The sequence below is a fragment of the Heteronotia binoei genome, chromosome 4, assembly GCF_032191835.1.
Source record: "Heteronotia binoei isolate CCM8104 ecotype False Entrance Well chromosome 4, APGP_CSIRO_Hbin_v1, whole genome shotgun sequence".
Taxonomy (NCBI): Eukaryota; Metazoa; Chordata; class Lepidosauria; order Squamata; family Gekkonidae; genus Heteronotia; species Heteronotia binoei.
In genome coordinates, this window is record NC_083226.1 from 167,199,772 (window position 1) to 167,218,342 (window position 18,571).

Below are 18,571 nucleotides of genomic sequence, written 5' to 3' on the forward strand. Positions count from 1 at the left end.
TGGAAGATTTCCAGGTGTGGTTTCTGGCAAATTTCCAGGAGGGGGACATTCTTCCATAGAGCAAATTGTACCATTGTTAAGCTGCCGGGGTCTATGGCCAGCCACGTAGGCAGTGCCATTTTGTAGACAGATTTTTTTTTAAGCTGCAGGACAGATTAAAACAAAAACAAAAACACTGTTCCTGCATAAATATGGGTGAGAGCTGTGTGCTCCTCCCCCATGAGAATCCAGGAACACCTCTCTGGGGGCCAAATGCACAAGGCATTACTTAATGAGTCAGGTCCAAGTTTTCCCAGACTCTACTCTCTTTCCTCACAACCCTGCAGCGGCTGTGAATAATGTCCTTTCTAAAACGTGTGGGGGACCTGTTTGGCTCAGAACTGTGGCAATGGGGTGGGGGGGAGAGCAGCTCCTGCCTTCCCCCACTGCACGATTTTCCAAAGCTGAAACAGCCCAGTTAGGAGTTTTTTACATACCTTCTGATATTCCATCTGTGGCTCCAAAGTTATGAAATTACTCTCCACCAGGACAGTTTCGGCCTGGAGAAAAGAGCCTGGGGGAGAGGAGTGGAGCACTGCTTTCCCGCAGAGCTTGGTTCTGAGGTGAATCAGGCCCTGCAGGTTGAAGAAGAAGACTGCAGCAGAAGGACTGCAGCCCTTCTCTCTAAATCAGAAACTCATAGCGGCTTACAATCTCCTATATCTTCTCCCCCCACAACAGACACCCTGTAAGGTAGGTGGGGCTGAGAGGGCTCTCCCAGCAGCTGCCCTTCCAAGGACAACTCCTGTTATAGCTATGGTTAACCCAAGGCCATCCCAGCAGTTGTAAGTGGAGGAGTGCGGAATCAAACCCGGTTCTCCCAGATAAGAGTCCACACACTTAAACGCTACACCAAACTGGCTCTCTTAAAAATTACACTCCCCAGTGTTGTTGTGAGTTTGTTAAAAAGTATTATCATGGCTTTTTTTTGTAGCAGGAACTCCTTTGCCTATTAGGCCACACACCCCTGATGTAGCCAGTCCTCCTGGAGCTTACAGTAGGCCCTGTACTAAGAGCCCTGTACGGATTGGCTACATCAGGGGTGTGTGGCCTAATAGGCAAAGGAGTTCCTGCTACAAAGAAAGCCCTGAGTATTATGTAATTTGGCGCCCTTATGTTATGACTATTTTGATTTACTGTACTGACAAATGTGTGCTAGCTTCACCCAACTTAACCTTTGAAAGATGTCAAGCAGGTGTCAAATTTGTTACAAGGGCCAGATGTGACATAAATGTCACTTTGTGGGGCTGGGCCATTTATGCCAGAAAATATAATGTCAGATATCAGAGATATAAGCTTTATAAACGACACATGCAAACCCAACTTCAGCTTGGGAAAAATAGCAGGGGGGAGCCCTACTTCTCTGCAGAGCCAGCTTGGTGTTGCGGTTAAGTGCGTGGACTCTAATCTGGGAGAACCAGGTCTGATTCCCCACTCCTCCACTTGCAGCTACTGGAGTGACCTTGAGTCAGTCATAACTCTGTCAAAGCTGTTCTCTCAAGAGCAGTTTCAGTCAGAGCTCTCTCAACCCCACCTACCTCACAGAGTGGGGAGGGGAAGGGAAAGTTGATTGTAGGCGGCTCTGAGACCCCAAGTGAAGGGCAGAGTATAAATACAATCTCTTCTATCTTTTCTTCAGCTAATGATATATGGATTCCTTGCGTAAAAGCAATTAATTTACTGGGGAACCCACAAAAACTCCAGTAAACGTATTCAGTAATGTGCAAGACTAGGTTTTTCCCCCAAGGGAAACCCTAAAAGGGGGGAGTACCTTACATTTCCGTACATATCAGATTCTTGAAGGCTGGGTAAGAGCCCAGGGCAGGCCAGTTCTGGCCTTATGTTTGACACTCCTGATAGATGGCCTCTTAAGTGGGTTTTGAGTCCAGTTTGGTGTAGTAGTTAAGTGCGTGGACTCTTATCTGGGAGAACCGGGTTTGATTCTCCACTCCTCCACTTGCATCTGCTGGAATGGCCTTGGGTTAGCCATAGCTCTCACAAGAGTTATCCTTGAAAGGGCAGCTGCTGTGAGAGCCCTCTCAGCCCCACTCACCTCACAGGGTGTCTATTGTGGGGGAGAAGATGTAGGGGATTGTAAGCCACTCAGAGTCTCTGATTCAGAGAGAAGGGCGGGGTATAAATCTGCAGTCGTCTTCTTCTTTCACCTTTGCATCTGCATCTTCTCTTATGTTGTTATGACATACTGAGAATATATACACTGTGTTTATTCAAAGACACTTTAATACAAAAGTCACATAAATAGATTTTCCTGGCCAATACTGCTTTGCCAGCTCAGGAGAAACCTGTGCAAGGCACAAGGCTTTTTTTTACATAAGAACATAAGAGAAGCCATGTTGGATCAGGCCAATGGCCCATCCAGTCCAACACTCTGTGTCACATAAGAACATAAGAGAAGCCCTGTTGGATCAGGCCAATGGCCCATCCAGTCCAACACTCTGTGTCACATAAGAACATAAGAGAAGCCATGTTGGATCAGGCCAATGGCCCATCCAGTCCAACACTCTGTGTCACATAAGAGAAGCCATGTTGGATCAGGCCAATGGCCCATCCAGTCCAACACTCTGTGTCACATAAGAACATAAGAGAAGCCCTGTTGGATCAGGCCAATGGCCCATCCAGTCCAACACTCTGTGTCACATAAGAGAAGCCATGTTGGATCAGGCCAATGGCCCATCCAGTCCAACACTCTGTGTCACATAAGAACATAAGAGAAGCCCTGTTGGATCAGGCCAATGGCCCATCCAGTCCAACACTCTGTGTCACATAAGAACATAAGAGAAGCCCTGTTGGATCAGGCCAATGGCCCATCCAGTCCAACACTCTGTGTCACACAGTGGCCAAAAACCCCAGTTGCATCAGGAAGTCCATCAGTGGGGCCAGGACACTAGAAGCCCTCCCACTGTGCCCCCCCCCGAAGCTCCAAGAATACAGAGCATTACTGCCCCAGACATAGTGTTCCATCTATACCTGGTGGCTAATAGCCACTCATGGACCTCTGCTCTTAAGAACATAAGAGAAGCCATGTTGGATCAGGCCAGTGGCCCTCCAGTCCAACACGCTGTGTCACACAGTGGCCAAAACCCAGGTGCCATCAGGAGGTCCACCAGTGGGGCCAGGACACTAGAAGCCCTCCCACTGTTTCTCCCCCCCACCCAAGCACGAAGAATACAGAGCATCAGTGCCCCAGACAGAGTTCCATCTATATCCTTTGGCTAATAGCCACAGATGGACCTCTGCTTACCCAGTTCCCTCTTGAATCCATTTAGGCATGTAGCTGCCACCACATTCTTGGAGACACCATTGCCATTTTCTAGTGCAGGACGAGAATGCAGGCACACTCAGCACTTACAGAAAGAAGCATAGAGAAGCAAATAGACTATTCTTTGTGCTGGAGGACAGGGCTGTTTTTTGAGCAGGAATGTACAGGAACGCAGTTCCAGCTGGGTTGGCATCAGGGGTGTGGCTTAATATGCAAATGAGTTCCTGGTGGACTTTTTCTACAAAAAGTCCTGTGCAAAACCATGGTGATGGCAGGAGGTGTGGCCTAATATTCAAATGAGTTCCTACTGAGCTTTTTCTAAAAAAAAAAGTCCTGCTAGAGGAGATGATTGCTCTGTGATGTTGCACATATTCAAGCCTGGATCTGTTTGGGGGTCGGGGTGTGGTGGGAATTGGTGCCAAATCATATGGTTTAAAGCTGCATTTCTAGTTACCATGTGAAATAACGATGGCATCTTGATGCGTTCCCTGCCGCTTTAAATTCTCTTTGGTCTTAACAACTTTTAAAGTACAAATGATGCCACGTTTTGCGACTATTCGGTTTTGGTTTAAATGTTCACACGTGAAGGTGCCTTATACTGAATCAGACCCTCGGTCCTTCAAGGTCAGTGTTGTCTATTCAGACTGGCAGCAGCTCTCCAGGGTCTCAGGCGGAGGTCTTTCACATCACCTACTGCCTGGGCTGTTTTAACTGGAGATGCCAGGGATTGAACCTGGGACTTCCTGCATGCAAATCGGAGGCTCTTCTATTGAGCCACAGCCTTGCTAATAAGCCCACAATGCATACCAGCCAGATCATAGCTGGTGAGAGCCAGTTTGGTGTAGTGGTTAAGTGTGCGGACTCTTATCTGGGAGAATCCAGTTTGATTCCCCACTCCTCCGCTTGCAGCTGCTGGCATGGCCTTGGGTCAGCCATGGCTCTCGTAGAGGTTGTCTTTGAAAGGGCAGCTTGGTGTAGTGGTTAAGTGTGCGGACTCTTATCTGGGAGGACCGGGTTTGATTCCCCACTCTTCCACTTGCACCTGCTGGAATGGCCTTGGGTCAGCCATAGCTCTCCTAGGAGCTGTCCTTGAATGGGCATCTGCTATAAGAGCTCTCTCAGCCCCACCCACCTCACAGGGTGTCTGTTGCGGGGGGAGAAGATATAGGAGATTGTGAGCTGCTCTGAGACTCTGATTCAGAGAGAAGGGCGGGGTGTAAGTCTGCAGTCTTCTTTTTCTAAAGATAGAGAAGAGAACGGCATTTTGGGAAAATTTCCCTCTCTGGATGCTTGGGAGATTGAGGTGATTTTGGGGATTTCTCAAAATGAAATTATGGTGTCTCTTTTCTGAGCAAAGAAGAAGAAGAAGAAGATATTGGATTTATATCCCGCCCTCCACTCCGAAGAGTCTCAGAGTGGCTCACAATCTCCTTTACCTTCCTCCCCCACAACAGACACCCTGTGAGGTGGGTGGGGCTGGAGAGGGCTCTCACAGCAGCTGCCCTTTCAAGGACAACCTCTGCCAGAGCTATGGCTGACCCAAGGCCATGCTAGCAGGTGCAAGTGGAGGAGTGGGGAATCAAACCCGGTTCTCCCGGATAAGAGTCCGCACACTTAACCACTACACCAAACTGGGTTTGACAATAAGACCGTTAGTTCTTTTCACATCAGAATCATATATCTTACAAATGCGGCGAAAGAAGCCAAACGAAATGCGGAAAGTGGCCAAGAGAATAGCCAGGATGGATATTCTCATAAACAAATACATGCATAATGAAAAAGGTCATAATTGGTTCATCCCAATTTGAAGCGATTTCTAACCCTCCTAAGGCATCTCCTGAGGAAGCTGTCAGTAAAGATGTATGAAAATAAAATAACAAGCCATAAATACTTAATAGCATAGCAATGAATTGAGAATGACAGCCATAAAACCAGCACAACAACAGGGAACAGGGACCCCCCCCCCCCCCCCCCAGAAAGGCAGGGAGAAAGCAAAATCAACTATAAACCTGGGAGAACATAAATATTTTTCGGTTCTTGCTTCTTCAAATTGAACAGACTATCTTTGGAGAGAGAGATCGACTGATTTCGCACTCACCTTACACCGCTGTCACGTTCGTCTTCTCAGCGCGGCGTCCTTCGGATTTCCCACTATCTGCGCCGGGGCTGCAGCCAACATTGCGGTTTTCGCGCAGCAAACTGAAACCGCTAAAAACCAGTTTCTGTTTGCAGTGCGAAAACCGCACTGTTTGCTGCAGCCCTGGCAGAGATAGTGGGAAATCCGAAGGACGCCGCGCTAAGAAGACAAAAGTGACAGCGGCGTAAGGTGAGTGCGAAATCGGTCCTCTGCAAAGAAGGCACCAACACAGAGAAGGCCCTGTTCTTAGCAGCCAGCACCCACCCCAGGAAGGTTTGGCACATGACTCTCTAGGGCAGCTTAACTGATTGGTAGGCATAGATAGGAGTAGGCAATCTTTCTCTATCTTGATTCCAGATGGCTCTGGGCAATAGCCAGCACCTTTATTTGTCCTTCTTTTAAGACATGTATGAACATATGAAGCTGCCTTCTACTGAATCAGACCCTCAGTCCATCAAAGTCAGTATTGTCTACTCAGACTGGCAGCGGCTCTCCAGGGTCTCAAGCTGAGGTTTTTCACACCTATTTGCCTGGATCGTTTTTAGTTGGAGATGCCGGGGATTGAACCTGGGACCTTCTGCTTACCAAGCAGATGCCCTACCACTGAGCCACCATCCCTCCCCTATGTACAACCCTGTCCAGAACAGACTGATGCCATGATTACAAAGGGACTCTCAGAGACTGCCCCTTGAGTAGAATGGGTAACCCATGTTCTTCAACAGAGATAGGTTGAAAGGTAGGGTTCCCAACCTCCAGATAGCACCAGGAGAGCTCCTGCTATTGGAATTGATCTCCAGAGAACCTGGGAGAGATGGCCACTTTGGAAGATGGACTCTGTGGCATTGTACCCCGTTGAGATCCCTCCCCGCCACAAACCCTGCCCTCTCCAGGCTACACCCACAAATCTCCAGGAATTTCCCAACCCAGAGCTGACAATCCAAGAAACAGGACATTTCCGTGGCAGCCCTTTGCCTTTGGAACGCCCTTGAGGCTCACTTGGCACCTCTTTTACTTTCTTTTAGCTACCAGGTTAAAACACAGCTTTTTATTTTGTTTTTTAAGAAGACGACTGCATATTTATGCCCTGCCCTTCTCTCTGAATCAGAGCTTCAGAGCGGCTTACAATCTCCTATATCTTCTCCCCCCACAACAGACACCCTGTGAGGTGGGTGGGGCTGAGAGGGCTCTCACAGCAGCTGCCCTCTCAAGGACAACTCCTGTGAGAGCTATGGCTGAGCCAAGGCCATTCCAGCAGGTGCAAGTGGAGGAGTGGGGAATCAAACCCGGTTCTCCCATATAAGAGTCCGCACACTTAACCACTACACCAAACTGGCTCCAAACTGCACCAAATTAGGAGTTCTGCCTTACCAGCTTTTTAATGGCCTGCTTCTGTTTTATGGATAGCTGGAACGGGTCCAAAGGAGGGCGATGAAGATGGTGAGGGGTCTGGAGACCAAGTCCTCTGAGGAAAGGTTGAAGGAGCTGGGGATGTTTAGCCTGGAGAGGAGGCAGCTGAGAGGTGATTTGATCACCATCTTCAAGTATTTGAAGGGCTGTCCTATAGAGGATGGTGTGGAATTGTTTTCTGTGGCCCTGGAAGGTAGGACCAGAACCAATGGGTTGAAATTGAATCAAAAGAGTTTCCAGCTCAACATAAGGAAGAACTTCCTGACAGAGCGGTTCCTCAGTGGAACAGGCTTCCTTGGGAGGTGGTGGGCTCTCCTTCCTTGGAGGTTTTTCAACAGAGGCTAGATGGCCATCTGACAGCAATGAAGATCCTGTGAATTTAGGGGGAAGTGTTTGTGAGTTTCCTGTATTGTGCAGGGGGTTGGACTAGATGACCCTGGAGGTCCCTTCCAACTCTAGGATTCTATGATGCCATTTGTGTGCTTATGCTGTTCTATGATGCCATTTGTGTGCTTATGCTGTTTGTGTTTTGAATGGTAAGCGACCAGATTTTGAAGAGGCAGCCTAGAAACATTCTGAATAAATAAACAATGTCTACAACACTTTTGAAACTTTTCACCAACCTCATGAGACGAGCTAAGACCAAAAGAGAACGTCTTTCTCCAAAAGAAACCGTACAAAAAGGGTTATTGATTGTCAAGCCTCACATGTCTTTTGGACCCATTTCTACTAGTAAAATAATGCATCGTTTGGCAATTTCCTGCAAACAAAAATAGTGGCTTTTTTTCTTAATTTGCACATGTTGTTTTGCTTCTATAAGAGCTGGAATCTCAGTGGGAACCCCTAGCAAGAAAGCCAGGAGTCCTGAGAGAACTGAATTTGGGGGACGTGGTATTACATCCTTCTGCGTCTTTTGCTGCATTGCCGCAAAACTTGTGCTGTACTCAGGCCTTGAATTCAGCAGAAGCTCACAGGAGCGCAGCTCCTGAACCTTTCTGATGCCCCTCCTCCTCCCCACCTACCTACCTTGTCCATTGGATAGTAGGTGCAGCTACATAACAATCCCTCAATTAGGAGAGCGGGCAGCCAGCCAGCCATCAGGGGCTTTGCCATGCCCCCAGCAGCCCTCATTAACCCTGGAGAAGCCCCCGCCACCCTTTCTCTGCTTCTTATGTGATTTTGGGCAGCGGGTGGCTTGCTGGCCTTTTGACTGGGTGGTGGTGGTCCAGGAGAGCCCCAGGTGAGCAAGGCCTGCTTGGGCTGGCTGGATCTCTAGCCAGCCCAAGCAGGCCTCGCTCACTTGGGGCTCTCCTTTCTTGCATCGGGTTGCTTTGGCTGGGGGGAGGGCAGCATATGCTTATGAGTTATGCTAGCAAGCTCCACCACCTATTTTTCTACAAAACGACCCCTGGCTGTACTGACACAACCGGTCTTCTGCGAAAGGCACATCAGCTACCCATTCCAATAACATAACTTTTTGCTGGGTGTGAACCCACCGGGATTCTTCCGAAAAGCAATCTGCATTACATCCCCTAGTCCTGACAAAACTCTTTCTCTCTCTTTTTTTTTTTGGATAGCAAACCCCCGGGCACAGAAGAAACCCATCTAACCAAAGCAGCCTTGAATCAGACTCCAACTACCCATCAATTTCTACATCTGAGGTTGGGGACACAGAAGATGCCATCCAGCAAGTGGAGGTAAGGAAATGAGAGCCTGGGAAGGCCTAGCAGTGGACAGCGGGGGAAGATTTATGCCAGGGGTGTCGAACTCATTTGTTATGAGGGCTGGATCTCACATAAATGAGACTTTGCTGGGCCAGGCCATGTGTTTCGTAAAATGTAACGCCTGGTAGCAGAGATATAAACTTTATAAAGGACGCAGACAAACACAATTAAAGATTTTTTTTAAAAAAAAAACACCTTAAAATTAAATGTGCTTCAAAGATTAGCACTCCTGCAATGTTTGCAGTCTGAGCTCTCTGCTTGCAACCTGAGTTTGATCCCAGCGGAAACTGGGTTCAAGTAGCCGGCTCAGCCTTCCATCCTTCCAAGGTTGGTAAAATGAGTTCCCAGCTTGCTGGGGGGGAAGTGTAGATGATTGGGGAAGGCAATAGCAAACCACCCCATAAAAAGTCTGCCGTGAAAACATCATGATGCGACGTCCCCGCGGAGTTGAAAACGACTGGTGCTTGCACAGGGGACTACCTTTACCTTTTTAATGTTTTGTTTATTTAACAGTCTCTGATAACTGACAACTCTTGCTCTGAATTATTGCATTAAAATCTGGAGGCAATGTCTGTGCTGCAGCAATCTTGAGTATGCTGTTCAGGTGTGTGTCTGCAAGTTGCAAACCTACTGTTGATTTATCAACATTCATTACAGCAATCTTATGGTCAACACTTTGATCCTAAGACCTAGGGGAAAACATGAAACGGCTGGGCATTGTGAGCTCTTGTACATAAGTTGCTCATGTGCTGGTCAGTCAGTGGAGAAAACAGAGCCTTTACTCTGTAGGTCCTGTGCGATTGAGCAAGCCTGGCAAAGCAAGCTGTGATGCAGAAGGAAGCAAGGGAGAGAGAAGGAAGCAGATGACATCAAGTTGCTTGCAGGCCTGATAGGAGCCCTTTTGGGGGCCTGATCCGGCCCTCAGCCTGCATGTTTGACAGCTCTTATTTATGCCCTCTTTGGCTCCGGATAAATGGGGGAGGCAACGGAGGGGCCCGATCTCAAAGTGTGACTATTGTGCATCTTGAGCTATGGCAACACCAGAGCTAATTATGTAGGGAGCTGCCAACGTCAAGCCCCTCAGCCTCGCCTTGATAAAGTCATTCTGTGTTTATGTCTTTAATTAAGCCAATTAGAAAGGATTAATGTTGTAAACACGCACTTTTTAGTAAACACTTAAGGCTGCACCCGCAGAGCACTATTTAACAATGATTAATAATAAAGCTGCTGGTTAATAATACATTTCATAATTTTCCTTTCGGAGGGGCGCTCCAAGCCTTCCTTTCAAAGCTCCCTTCTGGAGGACTGGGTTTTTTTGTTTCATTGCATTCTCTAGAATGGATTACTAGTCTGCATACATGTTGAGCATAATCAACGATTCAGGGCACAGCGATGCAGAAAGGGATTTGTGCGTTTTCTTTGGTCGAGGATGGCTGAGGGGCAAGCAACTTGGCGGCGGAGCGGCTCTTTGGCATGCAGAAGGCTCAGTCCCTGACATCTCCGTTTAGAATCCCAAGTATCCAAAAAGGAAGCAGCCGTGGCTCAGTGGTAGAGCATCCGCTTGGCAGGCAGAAGGTTCCAGGTTCAATCCCCGGCATCTCCAGTTTAAGGGACCAGGCGACAGGTGGTGTGAAAAGACCTCATGCCTGAGACCCTGGAGAGCAGCTGCCAGTCTGAGTAGACAGTGCTGACTGTGATGGACCAAGAGTCTGATTCAGTATAAGGCAGCTTCATATGTCCTTTTTAGGAGGAGAGGTACAAGGTAAAGGTAAAAGCCAGACCAGGTTTAATTTCTATAATGTTTACTGCAGCTAAATACACCATTTCTCTTCCGTGGCGGTCATCCTCTCCACCCTCAATTCACACGTGGGTGCTAAAATTGTGGGAATATTTCCTACTGGATAAAATTATTGAATATAAACTAAGAAAGGTATATACTCGGACTCATTCCGAGCCAGTTTGGTGTAGTGGTTAAGTGTGCGGACTCTTATCTGGGAGAAGCAGGTTTGATTCCCCACTCCTCCACTTGCACCTGCTGGAATGGCCTTGGGTCAACCACTGCTCTGGCAGAGGTTGTCCTTGAAAGGGCAGCTTCTGTCAGAGCTCTCTCAGCCCCACCCACCTCACAGGGTGTTTGTTGTGGGGGAGGAAGGTAAAGGAGATTGTGAGCCGCTCTGAGACTCTTCGAGGGATATAAATCCAGGGCGGGATATAAATCCAATATCTTCTTCATCTTCTTCTTCTTCATTCAAAAGTGGGAACCTTTCCTTTGATGGAATGCATCTTTGTTTCAAGACAGTGACACAAGAGGAGTCACTCTCATTAATGGCATTTCACTAACTGGCCATCTGCTAAAAGTTTAATTGTATTACAAGTATGAATCTCAAGTGAATATTTATGTATTTAACTTTTATTGTTATATTCATTGTAATTTTGAAATTCTGAATAAAGAATTACTTTCTGCAAAAAAAAAGAAAAGAAAAAAGGTAGCCCCCTGTGCAAGCACCGAGTCGTTACTGACCCTTAGGGTGACATCACATCCCGACGTTCTCTTGGCAGACTTTTTATGGAGTGGTTTACCATGGCCTTCCCCAGTTATCTACGCTTTCCCCCCCAGCAAGCTGGGTGCTCATTTTACCAACCTCGGAAGGACGGAAGGCTGAGTCAACCTTGAGCCGGCTACCTGAACCCAGCTTCCTCCGGGATCAAACTCAGGTCGTGAGCAGAGCTTAGACTGCAGTACTGCAGCTGACCACTCTGTGCCACGGGGTGACTCCAAATCGCAGGAGTCTTAAGCCAGTCTTCCAGGAACTGCCTTTGTAGGCATTGGGCATCCTCTAAGCCGAATCTGTTCTCAGTGATTATCGCAGTGAAATAAAGTGAAGCCTTCTCAAGTCTTCTAAGTTTACCAATATCCTTCTTTCCCTCCCCCCCCACCCCCCAGGAGGTTGGTTTGGAGAAAGCCGCCATGGACATGACCCTCTTCCTGAAGCTGCAGAAGAGAGTGAGGGAACTCGAGCAGGAGAGGAGGAAACTGCAGACCCAGCTGGAGAAGAAAGAGAATGAGAACAAGAAATCCCAGGTAAGAAACTGGCGCATCATTGCGATCGGTGCTTGGTTGTGAATCGATTAGTAGGCTTGTGAGACTACTAGAAGACCACTGAAGGGCCATCCAGCCCTGTGGGAGAAGTAGAGACTCTCTTGAGTCTCAGTCAGAGAAGCAGGGGTGGAATTCTAGCAGGAGCTCCTTTGCATATTAGGCCACGCCCCCTGATGCAGCCGATCCTCCAAGAGCTTACAAAAAAAGAGCCTTGTAAGCTCTTGGAGGATTGGCTACATCAGGGGGCGTGGCCTCATATGCAAAGGAGCCCCTGCTAGAATTCCGCCCCTGCAGAGAAGGATCTTTTCCAGCAGGTTTTATTAAAAACGGTGGGGGTAGAACTTGGGCCCTTCTGCACACGAAGCGAAAGAGCCATTGCTGAGCCACAGCCGGGGCTTTTTTTGTAGAAGCAGCAGAAATATTTATTGTTTACAGCCAAAGGCCATCGCAATAATTAAAAACGTCACGATTTTAAAAGACTAAAAGCATCATAAAAAGTAATCAGTTACAAGATAAGCTATAAAAGCAAGTAATATTGAATTACAGAAATGCAATTACCATTAGGCTCAACCGTAGTGAACCTAAATAATTACGAATATTAATATAGGATAAAATTATAAACACCTAAGATAAAACCAGTTAGTCATAAAATTTATTTACTGAAACGGCAATCTTGGCTCTAATTTTTCTTTTGCAGCCAGGGTACTTGGTAAATATCTCATCCCAAAACCTCAGAAAGGCATTCACTTCTTTACATTTTCAGACAATGCCAACAGCTTTGCCCATGGGAAGATATTCTTAAATACTGATGGCTTTTTTTTGTAACAGGGACTCCTTTGCATGTTAGGCCACTCCCCCCTGCTGTAGCCAATCCTCCAAGAGCTTGCAGGGCTCTTCGTACAGGGCCTACTGTAAGCTCTTGGAGAATTGGCTACATCAGAGGGGTGTGGCCTAATATGCAAAGGAGTTCCTGCTTCAAAAAAAGCCCTGGCCACAGCCACCAATTTTTGTCCCATTCAGAGTCCATCCGATTTGTAAATCCACTAATAATTACGCTGCTTTATTCTGTCTCTGCCCTCCCTTGGCCGGAAGAGAAGCTCTGAATCGATGGAATGTGCAATCAATGGAGGAATGATTTATCTCGCTCATCGGGTTAATTGGCCTGACAGCGATTGTGTTCCAAGCTGTCATGAATCCAAAAGCATCATCGATTCTCTTTCCCAGGCCAGGGGGGAAACTTGAGGCCTGCATTTAAGTCTTGATGTTTTGAAGGCAGCGAGTAAAAAGGCCACATTGTCTGGAATGCCCCAGCCGTTTGTGCAAGGCACAGTTGATTCCTACTCTGAAACATGACTGGTGAGCGGAAATATGCAGTTTTCCCCCAAATGTGTGGGTTTCAAAGTATGGAGTCCTCCATGAGTGCTGCATGAAGGGAGTTAGAGCCAGTGTTGCCATGAAAAGAGTGTTGAAGGCCCCGGAAATGTTAGATCCTCAAGCTAGAAGCAGGCCGTAAAAGACTGGGTCAAACGAATTAGTTTAAAAGCTCTTAGTTTAAAAGACTGGGTCAAACGAATGTTTAGGCATAGTGCTTAAAGGAGAGTAAGGTAAGCATTGCATAGGGTTGCTGGTTCTGTGTTTGTTTGTTTATTTATTTAATTTATATCCCACCCTCCCCACCAAAGGCAGGCTCAGGGCAGCTCACAAACCAAGGGTCGACACAAAACACATTAGTGTGACCAATACAATAAACAACAATAAAAACAATTTAAAACAATCGCATGCGCTACTATCATAATTTCAGGCAGCGATCTGGCGGTTAGCAATACTCGTAGGTCTCAGGATCGCCAAAGCACAGTGAAGTCGGCCATTGGTGGGGTTCTTATGGGCCAGTCCCGTTGCTGCAGTTGCTGCCATCATAGGAATGCCTGGCGGAAGAGTGCCGTTTTACAGGCCCTGCAGAACTGCAAGAGCTCTCGCAGGGCCCTAACCTCCTCCGGCAACTCATTCCGCCAGCAACGGAAAAAGCCCTGGCTCTCGTTGTTTTGAGCTTCGCTTCTCTGATGCTGGGAACTGTCAACAGGTTTTGAGACCCTGACCAAAGTGCTCGCTGGGGCATGTGCAGGGAAAGGCAGTCCCTAAGGTATGCGGGACTCTGGCCATATAGGGCTTTAAAGGTAAATAACCAGCACCTTGAAACGAATCCGGTATACTATTGGTAGCCAGTACAGCGCTTTCAGCACAGGCTGAATGTTCCTGTAAAGAAGAAGAAGATATTGGATTTATATCCCGCCCTCCACTCCGAAGAGTCTCAGAGCGGCTCACAATCTCCTTTACCTTCCTCCCCCACAACAGACACCCTGTGAGGTAGATGAAGATATTGGATTTATATCCCACCCTCCACTCTGAAGAGTCTCAGAGCGGCTCACAATCTCCTTTCCCTTCCTCCCCCACAACAGACACCCTGTGAGGTAGATGAAGATATTGGATTTATATCCCGCCCTCCACTCCGAAGAGTCTCAGAGCGGCTCACGATCTCCTTTACCTTCCTCCCCCACAACAGACACCCTGTGAGGTAGATGAAGATATTGGATTTCTATCCCACCCTCCACTCCGAAGAGTCTCAGAGCGGCTCACAATCTCCTTTACCTTCCTCCCCCACAACAGACACCCTGTGAGGTGGGTGGGGCTGGAGAGGGCTCTCACAGCAGCTGCCCTTTCAAGGACAACCTCTGCCAGACCTATAGCTGACCCAAGGCCATTTCAGCAGGTGCAAGTGGAGGAGTGGGGAATCAAACCCGGTTCTCCCAGATAAGAGTCCGCACACTTAACCACTACACCAAACTGGCTCAAAAAGGAACTCCCATAAGCAGCCTGGCAGCAGCATTCTGCACTAGCTGGAGTCGCCGGATTTGGGACAAGGGCAGCCCCATGTAGAGAGCATTACAGGAATCCAGTCTCTAGGTGACCGCAGCATGGATCGCTGTTGCCAAGTCGTCGCGTTTGAGAAAGGGGACCAACTGCCTTGTCATCTGCAGATGGTAAAAGGCTGACCTGGCAGTGGCAGCTACTTGGGCCTCCATTGCTAAAGAAGGATCCAAGAGCACCCCTAAGCTTTTAACCTTGGGCACCAGCGTGAACGCCAGCACCATCGAAGGTCGGTAAACGGACCTCTGGTCCTGAACCGCGGCAACTCAGATACAGGACTTCCGTCTTCGTCGGATTTAATTTCAGTCCACTCAGCCTGAGCCACCCCGCCACAGCTTGCAATGCTGCGGACAGATCTTCTAGGGTGGAGTCAGAATGGCCGCCCATCAGCAGATAGAGCTGGGTGTCATCTGCATACTGGTGACAACCCAGCCCATAGCTCTGGGCAATCTGGGCGAGGGGGCTCATGTAGATGTTGAATAACATCGGAGAAAGAACCTCTCCCTGCGGCACACCACAAATAAGTGGGTGTCGTTGGGATAGTTCGTCTCCTAGCACCACCTTCTGTCCCTGACCCTGGAGAAAGGAGGAGAGCCACTTCAAGGCCAACCCCTGGATCCCATCGTCGGCGAGGCGACAGGTCAGTAGCTGATGGTCGACCGTTTCGAACGCCGCCGACAGGTCTAACAGCATCAGCACTACCGAGCCACCTCTATCCAGATGCCTCTGGAGGTCATCTGTGAGAGCAACCAGAACCGTCTGCGTCCCGTGACCTGGACGAAAACTGGATTGATGTGGGTTAAGCACGGGAGCATCATCCAGAAAACTCTGAAGCTGCACTGCCACCGCCCTTCCAATAATCTTGCCTAAAAACAGCAAGTTAGACACCGGCCGGTAATTTGCCAATTCAGCCGGGTCTAGGCTTTTTTAGGAGGGGGCAAACCATAGCCTCTAAGAGGCTGAGGAAAGGTTCCTTCAAGAAGGAAAATACCTATTGGAAAATACTTGGAGACTTTGGGGGGTGGGTTCTGAGACAGAGTGGGGTTTGGGGAGGGGAGGGACCTAAGTTTGTCCTAGAGCCCGCCCTTCCAAGCAGCCGTTTTCTCCAGCAGAGCTGATCTCTGCCAACTGGAGATCAGTTGTAAAAGCGGGAGATCTCCAAGCCCCAACTGGAGCCTGGCAACCCTAGCCCTTCCTGATCCTCAAGGGGGCAGAAATTCCAAAGGTGAGGTGCCACTGCTGAGAAGGCCCCATCTGGATATCTCTGCCTTGCCTTCGCAAGTTGAGATATCAAGACCAAGGCTTGAGAAAAGAATCTTACTTGGAGGGGTGAGTGGTATGGGAGGAGGTGGTCCTCAAAGTACCCAGTTCCAAAAAGTACGTGCCTGAAAAGGTGTCGGTAAGTGCTGTGGCAGTCACAGGAACCATGTTGGTGACCCCTGATGTAAAATTTTTGGGGCTAGAACCCACTCCATCAGACGCTTGGATCCTGCACTGTGCCCCTGGCAATGGTCTCTGGCACATGGAAGCTTCTGCCATAATATGCTTATTCGGGGATTTTTTTTGTAGGCTATTAGGCCACGCCCCCTGACATCACCATTGTTTCACACAGGGCTTTTTTGTAGAAAAAGCCCAGCGAGAGCTGATTTGAATATTAGACCACACCCCCTGACACCAAGCCAACTGGAACTGCATTCCTGTGTTTTCCTGCTCAAAAAAAAGCCCAGTGCTTATTAGTCTTCTAGGTGCTAGCAGGATTTTCTCTGTGCCCATCCTATCTGGAGTTCATGGCAGCTTTGATAAATGGGCCTCTTCAAAAGAGATCCCCCCCCCCTTTGTCTCTGGTGTAGGGCATCTTTTGACTTTTTGCCAGTTTGGTGTAATGGTGAAGTATGTGGACTCTTTTCTGGAAAAAACAGGTTTGATTTCCCACTTCTCCACTTGCAGCTGCTGGAATGGCCTTGGGTCAGCCATAGCTCTTGCAGAGTTGTCCTTGAAAGGGCAGCTTCTGGGAGAGCTCTCTCAGCCCCGCCCACCCCACAAGGTGTCTGATGTGGGGGAAGAAGGTGAAGGAGATTGTCTCTGGTGTTGGGCATCTTTTGACTTTTTGCCAGTTTGGTGTAATGGTGAAGTATGTGGACTCTTTTCTGGAAAAAACAGGTTTGATTTCCCACTTCTCCACTTGCAGCTGCTGGAATGACCTTGGGTCAGCCATAGCTATCGCAGAGTTGTCCTTGAAAGGGCAGCTTCTGGGAGAGCTCTCTCAGCCCCACCCACCTCACAGGGTGTCTGTTGTGGGGGAAGAAGGTGAAGGAGATTGTGACCACTCTGAGAAAGGGTGGGCTACAAATCCAATATCATCATCACCATTTTGCCTTGACTGCTTGTCGCTGTTGCTCCTCTGCCAGAATCTCAGTGGCTGAGATTCTTTCTTTAGGCCTTATAGCATTGCTACTCAGCTGTGTCTTGCCAGCAAACACTCCCCCCCCGCGCCCCCCCCCCAAAAAAATGTTTCCGATCCAGCATGCTTCTGTGGCAGAGTGAAGGTTCAAACCTGGCTCTCCCAGATCCTGATGAATTCCCTTTGTGTAGGCTGTGTTTATCCTACAAATGACAAACATCCGGTTTTTGAAATTTTGTTTTCTAGAACAGGCAGAAAAGGGAATCATTTATTTAAACGAGCAGCCATCATAAGCAGGGTCCTTGTGGAACTGCACTTATTTCGTCTTCCTTTTTTTTTTTTTTGCAATTAATTTTTTATTACATTTGTATAAAAATAAAAGCAAGCCGCTCACATCAGACAGAAACATAGCCTACATCTTGTAGGTACATGGCGTCCTGTCTTATAAGCTGCTGAGTGGAGTGATGCGGAATGCATTCCCTAGGCACGACTTTCGCCTGTGTTTTTTGATGTGACATTAAAGGTGTTTCGAGCACCCTGAGGTTCACTGGGGGATGCACAAGAGTGGAGTCTGTGTGGGGGATGAGCAAGAGTGGAGTTTGTGTTTTCCGAGATCAGCTGATCGACAGGTAAAACTGCACCGCGCGGCTGAGCTCACTGTCTGTCAGAACCAGTGTCCTGAAAGGGCGACCCTGCTGCCGCTGACTCCTCCCCACTTCTTGGATGGGAAGGAAGTAGAGAGGAGTCAGCGGCAGCGGGGCCTTTCAGGATGCTGGTCCTGACAGACAGTGAGTGTGGCCGCACAGTACAGTTTTACCTGTCGATCAGCTGATTGGCGGGGGGCGGCACGCATTTAGATAGCCAGGAACACGGCGCTAGAGCCCCGTTCCGGCATTTAAATAGACATGGGGTGGGGAAGGGAGGGGGGAAGAGGCTGGGGAGTGGGCAAACTAGGCGTTTACCTAGGGGGAGTGAGGAGGCCGAATTTGGCACCGGCACCCTAGGCAACCGCCTAGTTTGCCTAGTGGGCAAGCTGACCTTGCCTGTATGGCTACACGACTCAGTGGTAGAATATGTGAAAAGGAATCTTGGAATTGTAGTAGGGCTGAGTTAGTTTATTACGTAGCTGCCAAAATGGGAGTCCCCACTCACTGAAAAGCCATTCACTGAGCAGATACCCAGACCGATTTCCTGTTCACCATACGCCGCTCTCACGTTTCTCTTCTCAGTGGGGCTTCCTTCCGATTTCACACTATCTGCCCCGGGGCTGCAAGTAATGTCGGCGTTTTCGCACGACAAACAGAAACAGGTTTTAAAAGGTTTCTGTTCGCTATGCAAAAATGCCGAAGTGACTTGCAGCCCCGGGGCAGATAGTGTGAAATCGGAAGGAAGCCCCACTGAGAAGAGGAACGTGAGAGCGGCGTAAGATGAGTGGGAAATCGGCCCATTTCGATGTACCAGACGGAAGCTTACAATTTATTTATTTAATAGGCTTATATTCCACCCTTTCCCATGAATGGACTCAGGGCAGATCACAACATAAACAGTACACCAATAA

The 18,571-nt window shown here is 48.4% G+C and overlaps 1 protein-coding gene across 5 annotated transcripts in view; it reads left to right on the plus strand.

Annotated features, from left to right (window-relative positions):
* The window catches only part of MYO5B (myosin VB), a 520,179-nt gene that overhangs the window by 435,497 nt on the left and 66,111 nt on the right, over window positions 1–18,571 (plus strand). For all 5 annotated transcript variants that reach the window (XM_060236175.1, XM_060236177.1, XM_060236176.1 and 2 more), the window contains exons 25-26: window positions 8,441–8,560; window positions 11,532–11,669. In XM_060236175.1, the coding sequence (XP_060092158.1) occupies window positions 8,441–8,560; window positions 11,532–11,669 (258 nt within the window). The remainder of the gene's footprint in view (window positions 1–8,440; window positions 8,561–11,531; window positions 11,670–18,571) is intronic.